Raw genomic sequence first — 15214 nt, forward strand, 5'->3', positions numbered from 1 at the left:
GGGGGTGTGGCAAGTAGTTGGATGTGAGTAGTTTGAAAACACACCCTCCCCCTTTTATGATGTGTCACAAAAATACACATTCTGTAGTGTTTCTTTTGCCCTTAGTTCTTGATTTTGATCAGATGAAATGTTCTTTGCAGGCGCCAAAATTTAGGTCCTTCCCTCCACCTCCCTTCTTTTTACAAAGGTGTTTCCAGATTGTAGTTCCTGGTAGGGTGGATTTTTGTCTTTCTTCTGCTCATTTTCATGTATCTATTTTCTATCTTTCTTGCCCTTTTCAATTAAATTCCACGTTGCTTTGTTTTTCTAGCCATTTGTCCTCTTCCGCTGTCATCCCTTCTCAGCCTGCCGCTGCTGCTGTTTCTTCCTTTCCCTCCCCACTGAGCCCTCATCTTTTGAGTCTGTTTCTTTCCTCGCTTCCCATCCACTCTGTGGGAGCTGAGGCTGATCTTGGTCTCCGGATGCTCTTTCTTCATTGTCCTGCTTCTCTGGTTTCTGTGGCTTCATGCTTTCCATTCTGTGACTGAGCTGGCTTTTACCTGCATTTGTTCCAATTTGAGAAGGTAAAGAGTCAGGAGAAGAGCAGCAGGCCCTGAGAGCGCTCTTTGGTTGAACAAAGATAATGGGGGTCTAGGAAGAGAAGAGACAGGAGGATGGAGGGATATGGATGTAGTGGGCGTAGGGGACGTCGGGAGAGTTTGCTTCTGATCCTAACTTGTTTCCATAAAGATTCTTCCCAGTCCTTTGGGGAGGAGTAGGATTCAGTTGGGGGTCAGAGGTTGTAGCTTGGAGCAGTGGGAAGAGGATTGGATGTAGGGTGAAGACATAGGCTCTGGCCTGAGGTCTGCTGTGTGATGGGACCCAGAACAGGTCACCTGTTGTTGTGGGCCTTCAGTTTCCTCACTGGTGAAGTCAGGGTTTTGATCCAGATGAGTTTCTTTCAGCTGTATATTTTATAAATTTCTGAACCTGTGCTTCTTTTAGTGAGGATTCTCTGATTCTTTTATCTTGCCTGGGTCATTACTCTGCAGAATCTTCCGCGCTCTTATTTAAGAATGGCCTGTGTGTGGGTCTCTCTCTGCGTGTGTGCGTGAGTGTGTGCCTGTGTGCATTAGGGATAGAGGTTAGAAGGGGTGTTCTGGCCCAGCTGGCCAGATGAGAGGGGCAAAGGGCTCCTTTCCTTTGTGCCCTCATGAGAGGGATTTCCTGTGGAATGCAGGAGCTCTGTGGTCTACCCTGAAATAAGAATACAGGTGGCAGGTCACTGTTCTTTGTTTAGGAGAGGTCAATTTATGGAGAGTTAAGGTTCCTTGTATTCCTGGTAGTCTTGGTTTTCGTATGGTGTGTTCAGTCCTGTCAGCTGACCTACACTGACCTTCAGACACCACTTGGTTTGACATAAATCTGTAGACTTCAAATGTTAGAAATAACCATGTGAGATTACTGTCTGCGTGGGTTCAACCTGAATATAAAATTGGGGAAACGTAGTGTTTACCGTGTTGTGAATGTAAAGCTTGAGCTATGAAATATAAAATGAGCTAATAGGACTTTATTTTCCAATATAGACTATATAGCAGAGGGTGTCCTAGAGTCAGAGGGGCCTTAGAGACCCTAAATAGAGGTGCTGAAACTTTATTTTTTGAAGGAGAAATCTTTTTTTTTCCCCCCACACAAAGTATTATGGAGAATGATGTGTAAACTTGATACAAACTTTATCATAGCTATATTTTTCAAATTTATTACATTTATTAATTCAATGAGAGCAGTGACTTAGCCTAGCAGTTCAAGTCTTCTCCAGTGTATTAAATTTTGGTAGATAATACATTTAAGTGAATGCAATCTTTTTAGATGTAAATATAATTGAAACCATATTTTCCAAAATGAAATTTAAAAGGAAAGTTTGTAAGTCCCAACATTCCTCCATTAGAACCTATGGTTCCCCTGATTTCAGTTTGGAGACCACCAATGCAGAGAGTGAAAATAAACTAATCATCGATCTAAGGAGCTAGGAAATAAACCAAAGCAAAAAAATAAGGGAGAAATTAAACAGGTCCCAAACACCACTTATCTAGACCTCCCATTTTTCTTATATTGAAGCTGTTAATGTCGAATTATATACATGGTGTGACAAATTCTAGACTTTCAAGTCTAGATAGTTAGCCCCATTCTCTTAGAATAAACAAATAAGCAAAACAAAACCCAAAATCAAAGGCACCATCTCCTGGTAGTGCTTATTCCTCCTAAGCTGAAGTAATCCAAGTCACCTTTGGACATCGCTGATCCTCAGAAGGCTCTCACTGTGGAACTGAACTCTGGGTTGTGCCCTGTCCTTCCCTCCATTGTTTTATGCGTTCCCCTGGGGGCCTGCAGAACACGTGTAATCCCTTGTCTGCATGGCAGACCCTCAGATATTTGTGACAGTGACCGTTCAGTCATGAGTCTTTTCTCCTTTGGCAAAGCAGTCCCAGTTCCTTCAATTGTTCCTCATAGGACAGCATGGTTTCTGTGTCCCTGCAGCATCCTTGTCACTTTCCTCTGAACATGTTGTCAGTTTTGTCTATATTTCTAATAAAGTATTCCATGGCCCAGGTATGTCTGAGAGGTATAGAGAGGAGCTGGACCGTAACCATTCTTAATGAACTTACTAGATTTTCTTCAACGTAGGGTTGAGCAGAATTAGCATTTTTGGGTGGCCGTCTCAGTGATAACTCACACTTGGTTGATTATTGACTAAAATCCCCACTGATATCCAACTATTAAATGGCGTTTTGCTTCATTTTGAATTTTTTCAGTTGATTGTTTTGGAACCAAGTGCAGGACATTTATTCCTCAAGAAATATTGGGATAATGGAAGGGTAGAGATTATAGTTTAAGTATTCTTATATCCAACTCGGTATATTTCCTACTGTGGTCTACTTGAAGTATCAGTTTTTGTTTTCAGTTTCTAGGAGTTCTATGTTTTTATGGAATCTGTGAGTAAGTTAGTGATTTTAAAAGGAAATAAGCTAAGCAACTTTTTAAAGCCTGCTTCTGGTCTTGGGAGGAATCTAGAGTCATTTACTGACCTTCGTCATGAATTGTTTTTCACTCAATTTAGCTGTGTTACAGAAACAAAGGCTATTTCAATTCTATAGTGGTGAATCATTTCACCAAATGCGAAAGTCGTCAGGAATTTTTATGCTTGTGTCTATGTTTAACTGAGTTTAATGCAGAGGTTTTGATAATGGATGCCTTTTTAATAAATATTACTGTATACATCTAATTTATGGTAATTATTCCTTTTGATTAGTAATCTTGGTAATTGTGTAATTCAGATGTTTTATATCCTTGTCAATTTTGTCTGCTTGCTCTATCAGCTATTGAGAGAGCCATGTTAAAGTTTCCCACTGTGATTGTGAATTTGTCAGTTTTTCTTTTATATATTTTGAAGCTATGTCTGTATTAGGTGCATACAGATTTAATACTGTATCATCTTGTTTAACTTACACTGTATGATGAAAAGTTCCTCTTTCTCTAGTAATATGTCTTGGTTTAAAAACTACTTTGATATTGTTTTGGCTCTACTAGCTTTCTTTTGGTTAGTGTTGCATAGTGTATCTTTTTACTTAAACTTTCTGTGTTATTTTTAGCGTGTCTCTTGTAAGCAACATATAGGTATTGTAACTGTTATTGAATTAAAAATGCATACCTAACTGTCTCAGTATTGTATTTGGGTCAGTCTGTTTATATATAATATAATTGCTCATATAGTTGGATTAATATCTATCATATAACTCTCTATTTGACACATGTTTTATGTTCTTAATTTCTCCTGTCTTATGTTTTTGAGTATTTTCTATTTCGTTTTTTACTCTATGACTTGTTAGCTTTACATTCTTTGACTATTCTGTTAGTGGTTACTCTCAACATACATGTAGATTTGACATATTATAAATATAGTAAGTTATTACTTTTAACATTTTTCCAGAACTGTTAGATACTCTAATTCCACTTCCCTTTTATGTTACTGTAGTCAGACATTGTAGTTGTACAAATACTTTACACTCCATGACATTTTAATTATTATTTTGTACATTAGGTATTAATTATATTTACTCACTTCATTGTGCCTCACTGCCTCTTTTTTTTTAAGTTTATAGTTCATAGTGTTTTTATTTATTTAATTTTATTTTTTTTTAATTTTATTTATTTTTGGCTGCATTGGGTTTTCGTTGCTGCGCGCGGGCCTTCTCTAGTTGTGGCAAGTGGGGGCTACTCTTCGTTGCAGTGCATGGGCTTCTCACTCAGTGGCTTCTCTTGTTGTGGAGCACAGGCTCTAGGTGTGTGGGCTTCAGTAGTTGTGGCACACGAGCTCAGTAGTTGTGGCTCACGGGCTCTCGAGTGCAGGCTCAGCTTAGTTGCTCTGCAGCATGTGGAATCTTCCCAGACCAGGGCTCGAACCTGTGTCCCTTGCATTGGCAGGCAGATTTTTAACCACTGCGCCATCAGGGAAGTCCCCTCACTGCCTCTTGTATTTTCGTGTTTCTGTTTGAGATCATTTTACTTTTGCTTGAATAAGTTCTTTTAGTAATTATTTTAGTGCTGGCCTGCCGGCAGTGAGTTCCCTCAGTATGTGTCTTAAACATTTAATTTCAACTTCATTTTTAAGAATATTTTTGTTAGGTGGGGAATTTTAGATCATCACTTACTTTCTTTCCTTGTCTTAAAGATACCATTCCATTGTCTTCTAGCTTCTGTAACCTCTCAGAGTGGTTCTGCCCTTTCCAGAGTTTTTATTATATTTTATTCTCAATTCCATAGTTTTCTGATGCTTTTAAGAATATTACTTTTAATTTTTCAGTCTTTATTTTCTTGTTATCAGCAGGAATGTTGGCCTGTTCTGTTCTATTTCATCCTGTCTGGGAAAAAAAGCCATTCCTACCCCAAAGGCTATTTCTGAAGAAACATATAAGTCTTTTAGCTCATTTTGGTTTAGCTTCCTTAAAAAAAATGACATTGTGATATTTTCCCCTGGATCTAACCAATTTATATTCAACTGAATTTTGTTGACTTAGATTTGGTTTGGATAGTAAATTTTAATGACCTTTATATTTTACACTGTACGAAAGATGCTTTAAATCAGCGGTTCTTAACCTTTTTGAATCATATGCTCCTTGTACCCTCCTAGGAATCTCTGGTTAAAAGACAGACACTCTCCCCAGATGAATGCTTAAAACTGTGCATATATCTTCATGGAGATTAAGCAACATTTCTCCTACCTCCCATTCCCTCTCAACCCCACCTCTACCCATGGGTTTCAGGATGAGAATCCTTGTATTCAGTACATAAAATAAATGTTGAGTTAAGTGTAAAGGTGTAGATAAATCAATTAATACCTGAGCACTTGCTGTTTGTACCATGACATGTTGGGGAGAAAAGTGTGCTGGGCCTGAAACAGGAAGATCTAGATTTATTTGTGGCTTTGCCACACACTGGACCTGAGAGTAGTATCAGTGTTCTCATTTATAAAATAAAAATCATCATAATACTTCCCAGACATTATTGTGGGAATAAGATGAGAAAATACATGAGAAATCACTTTATGTACTGTTCGTATAAAATAATATATGTATGTCTACAGATATGCATTTATATCTAATATGTGCACACAACATATAGGAAGTAATTTTTGCATTTTCAAACTTTGTTTTAAAGAAATACTTGAGTTGAATACAGTAATTAGAAATAAAAAATTTTGTGCCCACAGCCCTTTCTTTGGAATTTTGCTTGAGGAACGTAAAGATAGTATAACTTAGAGGGTGGGGCAGAAAGCAAGAAGCCCAATACTGTTCATCTGGCTCTGGGATCCTGTTAGTGCTGGTACTAACTAGTACCTGTACTTTTATTCACTTACCTATGACATGGGACAATGCATCTTTTTAAAATTTATTTGTTAAGGATCTTACAACATTCAATACACTGTGCTCTGCAGAGAAGTCTCTAGGTAGAATTACTAACTTTTTTTTTTTTTTTTGGTTACTATAAAGAGGTCAAGATTCCAATACTAAAAACAAAAAATCAAATTTAATAGTTCACTTAGAGTGCTATATTTATATTATGATAATGGTTTTAATGGCATGTATTAGGAAACATTTATTGTAATATTTAATGTCAATTAGCATTTACCTTCATTGTACTTCTGTCAAAAAATCATCCCATATAAAGGCTGTGTAGAATACTAGAATACCTTAGAAAACAGAACAGTCTTACTGTCATATGAAAAGGTGACAATTATCAATAAAAAGCATTTATTAAATTCCCATTTTTGTTTGTTACCATGAAAACTATGGTTCATAACATTTTTTGAATCTTTGGATGCCTTTGAGAATGTGATAAAAATCATAAACCTTTCCTTAGAAAACTGGACACACATGCACGTAAACAGTTTTGCTCATAATTTTTAGAGGTTCGCAGACCAACTGAGACCCATATGGACTCTTTCTGTGGCCACAGATGAAGAAACCTCACTATAAAAGGATGCACACTTTGTTCTCATTGTCATCATTTGAGACTATAGTATTTGTTTACTGCCTGTCATGCCAGGTATTTTAGAAACTACATAGTTAAGGTTGTTGTCCAGCAAATGACGCTGTTATTAACAAAGTAAACACAGATACATTGTCTATAGAGGGTGAGAGAGAAGAAAGGGAGAGAGGGAAGGAGAACATTAGTACAAGAATACTCAGTGATCAAGATAATACAGCCACCAAGTTATTCAGGGTATTAGAGAACTTGAATCAGAGACCATTGTAGATAAATGAAAAAATATTTAGAATATGCACATCAAGGTCACTGTCCATTTCCATTTTAAATGCCATTGGAAGAGGAGCTGGGAGAGTTGGATGGAATAGTTTATGGTGGCAAATACATTTAATACCTCTTTGGTTTCTTTGGTGAAATCCATACGTGTTAACAGCATTTCAGCAGAAGGTTTGATCTTTGAGAATTATTGATGAGTTTTACAAGTAGAATTTCTCTAGGGGGATACTTGATTGTAAAAAATGTTGGTTTAATTTGCCTAATTTTTTTTTGTTTGTGCTTATATTGAGAGATATTTAGTGTGATTATACTTAGTTATTTTTCTACCTTAGTTATTCCTGTTTTCCGTGTTACCCGACATTTAGTGGTTTTACAGGAGTGTTTGGGTGCTTTTGATTTGGCCACAAGAAAGTAACGGGAAAGGGGATGATTTTGATGTTGTTCTCAATGGGTTCATTTGGGAAAGTGAAAATTTTGGCCTGCCTATGGCAAAGGTGAACTTAGATGTAAATAGAAGAGGGAAGACTAGAATTCTTTAAAGCAAAATTTAATCAGGCCACTAACATTGCTGGTACCATTTAGTAATAGGCTTTGATAAAAATGGGCAATAAATTTCAGTGGCAGTGGAAAAAATAGGAATTAAATCAATGAGGAACTGTTTATTATCTGTCAACTTAGGAAATAATAAAAAAGAAAGTTTTGGCAAAGTTGGAATGAAAATGATACTCTTGACCAGCACAGGTGGTAATGAAAGTCGATACATTTTTGGAAAGCAGTGGTGACAATTGTGCCCATTCTTGGCCTCATTTCTGGAATTCTACTCTAAAAAAGTAATTTAAAGCATAAAAACAATACACATGAAAGTATTTATTGTAGTACTTTTTTAATAATATTAGCAAGCTACAAATACCCTTAATGTACAATAGAGGAATGATTAAGTAAATTATGGAACATCAAACACTTGATGGAATGCTATTAAAAATGGTGCCAAAAACTGTAACAACATGGAAAAATGCTTTTGATAGGCGAAAAGTACAACCATATGTGTATTTATGCCATGAGTATAACTATGTAATAATTAGCTGTGCATTGAACAAAGACTGGAAGGAAATAGGAAAAATTAAAAAAGGTTGATAAACTAGGGTGGTGTCAGTATAGATGAAATTTAGATAGCTTTAATTGCTATCATTTTGTTCAAACATGAAAAATTTAAGACAGTTTTCTAATTTTATGCACTTATGGATTAAGTTCAATATTGAATTAATTGGGAATTTAAGTATTTGGTGTGAAGAATGTTTTTGCTTCTGATGGATAGCTACTGTACCAGAATGATTTATTGAATAGTTCATTCTTTCCCCACTGATTGGAAATGCCACCTTTATTATTACATAATTTCCAAGGCAGGAAATTCTGCCATGGAATTCTGATGGTCTGATCCCTCCCCCCACAGGTCAAACATCATTCTCTCTCTCAAAACTTTTGTTTCTAGTCTTGTGTATTTATTCTTCCAGATGAACTTTACAGTAAGCTTGTTGAGTTTCATTTGACAAATTTAGTTTCAGTTTTAATTAGAGTATATTAAATCTACAGATTAATTTGGGAAGATCATTTTGCCTAGTAAGCCTCTTATTGTTTCCAGGAATTTCAGTGAAGTAGCTGAGTGTTTTTTTTAATTTGGAATATAGTGAATTGACAGAAAGGTTATAACACATCTCTATTTTTTCTGCATAGAAGCAGAATGATTCTGATATTGATGCCAACATTCATTTACAAAAATTTATAGTTTTCAATTGCCTAAAACAAAGTATGCAATTAAATCCAGATGGGGACATAATGGCGACACACTGGAAATCTGTACATTGGAATTTATCTTTGCCATTAATAAAATGAGTGGCCTTTTGAGAAAAGTAGATTTTGAATGGCCACAGTGATTAGAAAGTCCTCAGTCTTAGTCAAAAACTGTCACCTGTGCCTTATCATTTATGCTGTGCTTGTTCCTCAGCACATGACGAGAAGCTCATTCCTTCTGCTGGTCTTCTTGGTAGCTTTATCTAAATCTCCTTTGAGCTTTGTCTAGCTTTTCTGAATGAAAACGTTCTTGTTCATATTCATATTTCCTTTCCCTGTCTTCCTCTCCTGCCACTCCACCCCCCATTCCTTTCTATCTCATTGGGTCTCTTTGTTCGTTTCTATATCATCCCCTCCCTCCTTCTCCCATAATATTCTTCACCATATCTTTCTGATCTCTTTGTGATTAGCAAATGAGAGACCCTTTTTATTGCTGAATTATTCTTAGTGCTAAGACTTCTGAGCATCTCTCTTTAATGGCCCTGTCTTATTTCTGACCTGACTGTTATTTATCTTCTTTGACCAATATAAAGCCTGGTATGGTCTTGAAAGGGAGGCATGGTTGAATTATAAAACTCTCCTGTTTGGAGTTGTATTGCATTGAAAAGGGTTGCAAACACTTTCATAAGCTGTGGTCCTGGTTCACCTAACCAAATCAAGTAGTAATATGATCGTTGTTTTGAATAGATACAGATTAGATATCCTTGTGATCTGTGGAAAACTTTGATCTGTTTATACAATTTATTTTCTAGCATTACAAAAATGTATCACCAACAGGTCGGTTCAGATTTTGTCCGTGGATAATTAACAGTCTCTTTAGAAACCGGGAACATGACTAAAGCAAGCTGTTCTTCTGTTTTTAGGAAATGGAATTTCATCTAAGTTTCCTCTGTCTGTCATGTCAGACGTTTGTTATTGTTTTTTGCTTTTCAGATCCTCTTCCTGAACTTCGTTTTTTTTTTTTTGGAAGCTATTGTATGGTAGATTTTTCTTGGCGTGTTACTTTCTATTGATTATGTGTGTGTGTGTGTGCACGCGCGCACACACACACACAGAAAGGACAATTCAAAACTGTGAACTGGTTTTTTTTTTTCAGAACTCCACAATGTGTATTTATTCCTATTAAGGATTCAAGATGGTGTTTTATATGTGTGATGGATTGCAAACCACTAGGGAAACATAGCCCATTTATTTTTAAAATTTTAGCTAGAACAACCATGTAGTTACTGGAAAGAGGAGGTCCACGCTGATTTTGTTTTTGGTCCTTGATTGACCTACCTCTTGATATCCTAAGGAATACCATGCTAATTATCATCAAAGGCAAACAGATGTTAAGGAGACTGTGGAGGCTTTTCTGTGTTCACTTTTCTCTCCTGTCACGGGCTGAGGAACTCTCGAAGAGTGGGTTTGTTTTTGTTGGGCAAGCACACAAAAGCCCAGATGCTTCTCCACACTGGGCTGAGCTCTGGAGGCCCTCCAAAGTGGGTGACCCTTCCCACCTCCTGGTTTCCATTTTCCTGCCACTCCCACAAGCTGGGTGGTATGTACCTGCTCCCTGGAGGCCCCCTTTGTATTGCCTTTTTGTGGTTGAGGGGAGGGAGCATCCCGAATCCTTGAAGCCTTCCAGGCCCCAGACAATCTGGCAGGCTCATCCGTCCCTGCTGCCTTGGTTGTAGCACTTATTGAAGGGCCCGACACCGCCTCTGGATTATGATATACTGGGGAGCATTAGCCTGCTGCCCATCCATTCTTTCCTTCCTTCCTTCCTCAGAGTGTGCCTCAGTGACCCAGGCTGGCAGCTCCTCTCCTTGAGACCAGGATATTTAGCAGGGCTTTGTGCCAACCAGAAGCTTTCAAGAGAAAGTGTGAGGCCAGGCTAGATAAGAAAGAAGACAGAGAAATCCCTCAGAGAAGACAAACCAGTGGGAAAGGGCACAGCAAGTGTTGGATCACATAGTGCTGTTTATTTGGCAATGTTTGTGAATATTTAATTAAGGTTCTTACAAGCCACTGTGGTCCAGTACAGTGGAAGGACATGGCTAAGAATAGTTATTTTGAAGCTTTATACTATGGTGGTATCTCAGGTACAGGAAAAAATTAATACAAGCAATGATGTTCATCAGGTAGTAGGAATTCAAAGAAAGTAAAATACAACCAAGTATCATAATTGCACATCTAGTAAATAAAGAAATTCTTTTGTATGCTCTGACTTCTTCAGTTTTGAAAACAGAACAAACCAGCTCTGACACGCATACTTAAATAGATCAGGAAACATCGCCCTGTCGTCCAAAACATTGTTGTTAGGAGGAAGGATTCACGATATTTGGGCTCGCGCACATCAAATGAACATTACAAAGGACCCTGTTTTGTATCGGGGCCCTTTTTTTTTTTTTTTTTGCGGTTCGCGGGCCTCTCACCGCTGTGCCCTCTCCTGTTGCGGAGCACAGACTCCGGACGCGCAGGCTCAGCGGCCATGGCTCACGGGCCCAGCCTCTCCGCGGCACGCGGGATCCTCCCGGACCGCGGCACGAACCCGCGTCCCCCACATCGGTAGGCGGACCCTCGACCACTGCGCCACCAGGGAAGCCCTCGGGGCCCTTTTTATTGTGGTTTCTTAGAGCCAGGACGAGGAAGTGTGATGATACCTTGATTTGTTCATTTTTCAGGGGCAAATGACGGTCTATGCGAAGTTTGGCAAAAATGTTTATCTTCCTAAAGATGCCGAGTTTTACTTCATTTATAACGGATCTCATCAGAGACACATCGTGATTGCAGAGCGCACGGAGGATAACGTTCTCCAATCCAGCGTTCCAGGTGAGGTGTCCTCTTTATCGTGCAATTGAAAAACCTGTCTGTGAGCACCTTCATGGTGCTCCGAGGTGGGATGGGTATGAGTGAGAGTGTATGTGTGTGTGAGAATGTGTGTTTGTGCGTTTGTGTGTGTGTGTGTGTATGTGTATGTAAGGAAGAACACTCACACTGGGTTATCTCACGTCTGAGCCACTTCCAGCTGTGTCTGCAGCTCCCTGAGCAGCCCACCTTGGACTTAACCTCCAGGTTGGGGGTGCCCTGGATGCAATCCCGTGGAGAAGACGCTCTGTCTTCGTATTGCTGCCTGCAGTCCCGGGGCCGTGGCCAAGGGCAGCTCAGGCAGATCTGAGATACTTGACAGTGGTCTTCATTCTCCTGTGGTCAGTCCAGCAGCTGCTCTCTGCTTTGCTCTTTTGGGTGGCAGGGGTTCCTTCCTTAGCAGCATGTCCATCCAGACACTTCCCTGCTGGATCTCAGCTTCCAAAACTGTCTCTTCCCACCACCAAAATGTTCACATTCTGAAACCTGTAATTTTCCCAGCTGTCTTCAAGTACCACGGTGACAGATGACAAATTAATGTATCATGTTAATGTGTTATCATGAAGTAACAGCCCCTCCTCAGGTACAGTTGTTTTGTATTTTCATTGGCATGTGGGTTGTACATCTGAGACATCAAGCTGTAGACTAAAGGTGCAATTAATATGCCATTACCTGCAGGAAAGGAGGGTTTGTGGTGTTTTTCTTGTTTGTTGATTGGTTGGTTTTAACTGTGGGTCTCTTAGGACTTCTTAAATTGTATCATAGAGGGAACCTTCAATTTTTTAATAGGTAAGACTGGCCTCAGTTTTAAAAGAAAAATGTTTCTAAGTGCTTCTGTAGTATATCTGTTGCATGTGGGAAGAAGGAAGACAGGAAACATGCAAACACAGACATAGAGAATTGTAGTGATGTACAAAGACCTTTCAGACCTACCTGGGTTTGGTCATTGAATCAATCTATTGTGCAATTTCTGGGGCTTTGGGCAATTTTTTTTTTTTTTTTTTTTTTGCGGTATGTGGGCCTCTCACTGCTGTGGCCTCTCCCGTTGCGGAGCACAGGCTCCAGACGCGCAGGCTCAGCGGCCATGGCTCACGGGCCCAGCCGCTCCGCGGCATGTGGGATCTTCCCGGACCGGGTCACAAACCCATGTCCCCTGCATCGGCAGGCGGACTGTCAACCACTGCACCACCAGGGAAGCCCTGGGCAATTTTAAGCGCTTCTCTCTCAGGCCCAGTAACTCCCATCCTCACAAGAAAAAAAGTCAAACCACGTTAATGGCACAGAGTTATACTGGCTGCTAGTCTCTTTTGCCTCTCCCTTTTGCTTTGGTATTTACATTGATGTTTTTGCTGCATTTAGCTTGGCCCTGTTTTCTTGGTTTTTCTCTTTTTTTTATCAGCCTCTTATAAGAGAAAGAATAAAAATAATAACTAAAGCGCCACTCCTAACATCAAAACTTTTGTCTTTTTCTTTACTTGCGTGTAGGGGTGAACCTCCTTCCTACTCCTTGTGTGTTACAGAAAATCTTTTATGATTATATTGTGGCCTGCTTAGAAGGGAGAGTTCTTACCTTGATTTTTAACAAACTCACTGCAGACAGTTCCACATTTCTGAATCGTACATTTTCCTGGACACAGCTTTACCAGGGTACCTTTCCAAAGTAGGTACAACAGTTTTCTGTAGTATATAGTGGACGTGTGTGGTCTGGGGGTAGGGGCTCCACTCTGTGCTGTACCATTGGACCACTTTAAAAAGGCAATGATGTGACGATAGCAGTAGCTCTTGCCTAGTAAACCTGGGACGCTCTTATTCCTTGAAGCCTGGCAGCATAGCTTCTGGCGAAAAGCTTTGGAGGATAAGGCAGAGCAAAGATGATTTGCACCCATTAGGCGTTTGCTTGGGGGCCAGTGGTAGCTGAATGTTAGCCCTTCTTCTGTCCAGCTATTAATATCATGATCACAGAAGTTTGGTGGTGGTAATTCCTGGACATTCTGCCGAGGACAACATACAAACATACCTGGGTAGAAGTTCACCAACCTTGGTAAAATGGAATGTAAGGAGAGGGACGGGTAGCAGGATTAGGCGACCACCCAACAGAAGTATTAAGAACATCGACAAGACAGAGAAGCCATTCTCAGAAGTGGTGGTGGGCCAATGAACAGTACATATAATGTTTCTGTTGAGAAGTGTTTACCCACCCTACTCACGTTCAGAAGAACTCTGAGGAACTAGGGTAAACTTGTGTAACTTTGTGGTGCTACCTTATAAAACTATCACCTAAATAAATATATAAAAACATATGACTCAGAAGGAAATGCCAGAACAGGAAAGGGCAAAGGCCTTTAAGACGACAAACTTGAATTTGATGGTTGGCTAGAAGTACAAGGTGAAGCTATGCCAAATAGCAGTGGTAATGATGGGAAAGCAGCCCTGAGATGGTCAGAGCTCATAAAGGTCAGTTTGAAAATCAGGAGTCACTGGAAGAAGATGGGGTCATTGTTCATTTGGACCCACAGGCTTGGCGGCATTTAAAGATAATTGGCCGCATTTCCTTTCTGCCTTGCTCTCCTGGAGCGTGTGGTATGCTCAGGCCAAAGCTTTGGACACTGGGAGAGCATCTTCTGCAGACTCTGGGTGAACTGTTCACTATCTTGTCATCCAGGCCACAGGCTTCAGGAGACGGTGACGGTGTCTGTGTGCCTCTGCTCGGAAGGTTACTCCCCTGTGACCATGGGCTCTGACTCCGTGACCTATGTGGACAACATGGCCTGCAGGCTGGCTCGTTTGCTGGTCACCCAAGCCGATCGCCTCACAGCCAGTAGCCACCAGACCTTGCTGACCCCATTTGCCCTGACGGCGGGAGCATTGCCTGCTCTGGACGAGGAGCTCGTGCTGGCTCTGACCCATCTGGAGTTGCCTCTTGGGTGGACTGTCCTGGGAAATTCTTCACTTGAAGGTGGGTCTTTACCAGGAAATTAAGATGTCTCCTCTCTATGTCAAGTTCAAATGTGCCTTACAATTTGTTGCCTGTTTGCCTGGGTTGGTTTTCCTGCCTGCTTTTGACCTGAGCCTTGCACTATTCAATCTGGGATCCCTGACATTCTGAGCCACTCATCTCTGGGCTGGTTGATGCCACTCTGTTCCAGGGGGTGAAGAGCTTTTCCTCAAGGAGGGAAGGACTGTTTCTTTGTGGCAGGCTTTTGAGCCAGCTGCTTTGAGCTGTGGCTCCGCTTCCTTTGATATGTTTTCTTGCTGTAAGAAGGGGATATTGGTGTCCTATTTCCAAATAGGTAGAGTCATTGAGCAAGGAAGAACATGCAGCCAACTCTGTGGAACACTGAGAGGAAATGTGGCCATGCAGGAAATGTAACCAATGCATTGACATCTTTGAAAATGTCAGTGTCACTGACAGCATTCATATTTACTATATTTATACTAACTTTTGGAGTTACGTCTGGATGCCCCTTCTTTACTAAAAGGCTAAATAGACTCAATATCATTAAATAGACTCTTAAAACCATTCGGAATCTGTGTGAACAAAGATATAGATGTTGTATATAAGCTCATACTATTCATGAGGCTACACTGTTCAACACATACTACTTATGGTGATGACAAATAACATAATTTTATTGGAGATAGAATTTTGCTCTGTATTTTATTGGACACAAACATGTACTATTGCTGTTTTTCTGTATTCTTCCTATGACTTTAGCTT

General features: G+C 39.9%; 1 protein-coding gene across 1 annotated transcript in view; it reads left to right on the top strand.

Annotated features, from left to right (window-relative positions):
• The window catches only part of ARHGEF28 (Rho guanine nucleotide exchange factor 28), a 310128-nt gene that overhangs the window by 111302 nt on the left and 183612 nt on the right, over positions 1-15214 (top strand). Inside the window, 2 exon segments of the mRNA XM_060143115.1 lie at positions 11313-11460; positions 14159-14452. Coding sequence (XP_059999098.1) covers positions 11313-11460; positions 14159-14452 — 442 coding nt within the window.

This window comes from Lagenorhynchus albirostris, chromosome 3 (genome assembly GCF_949774975.1).
Source record: "Lagenorhynchus albirostris chromosome 3, mLagAlb1.1, whole genome shotgun sequence".
Taxonomy (NCBI): Eukaryota; Metazoa; Chordata; class Mammalia; order Artiodactyla; family Delphinidae; genus Lagenorhynchus; species Lagenorhynchus albirostris.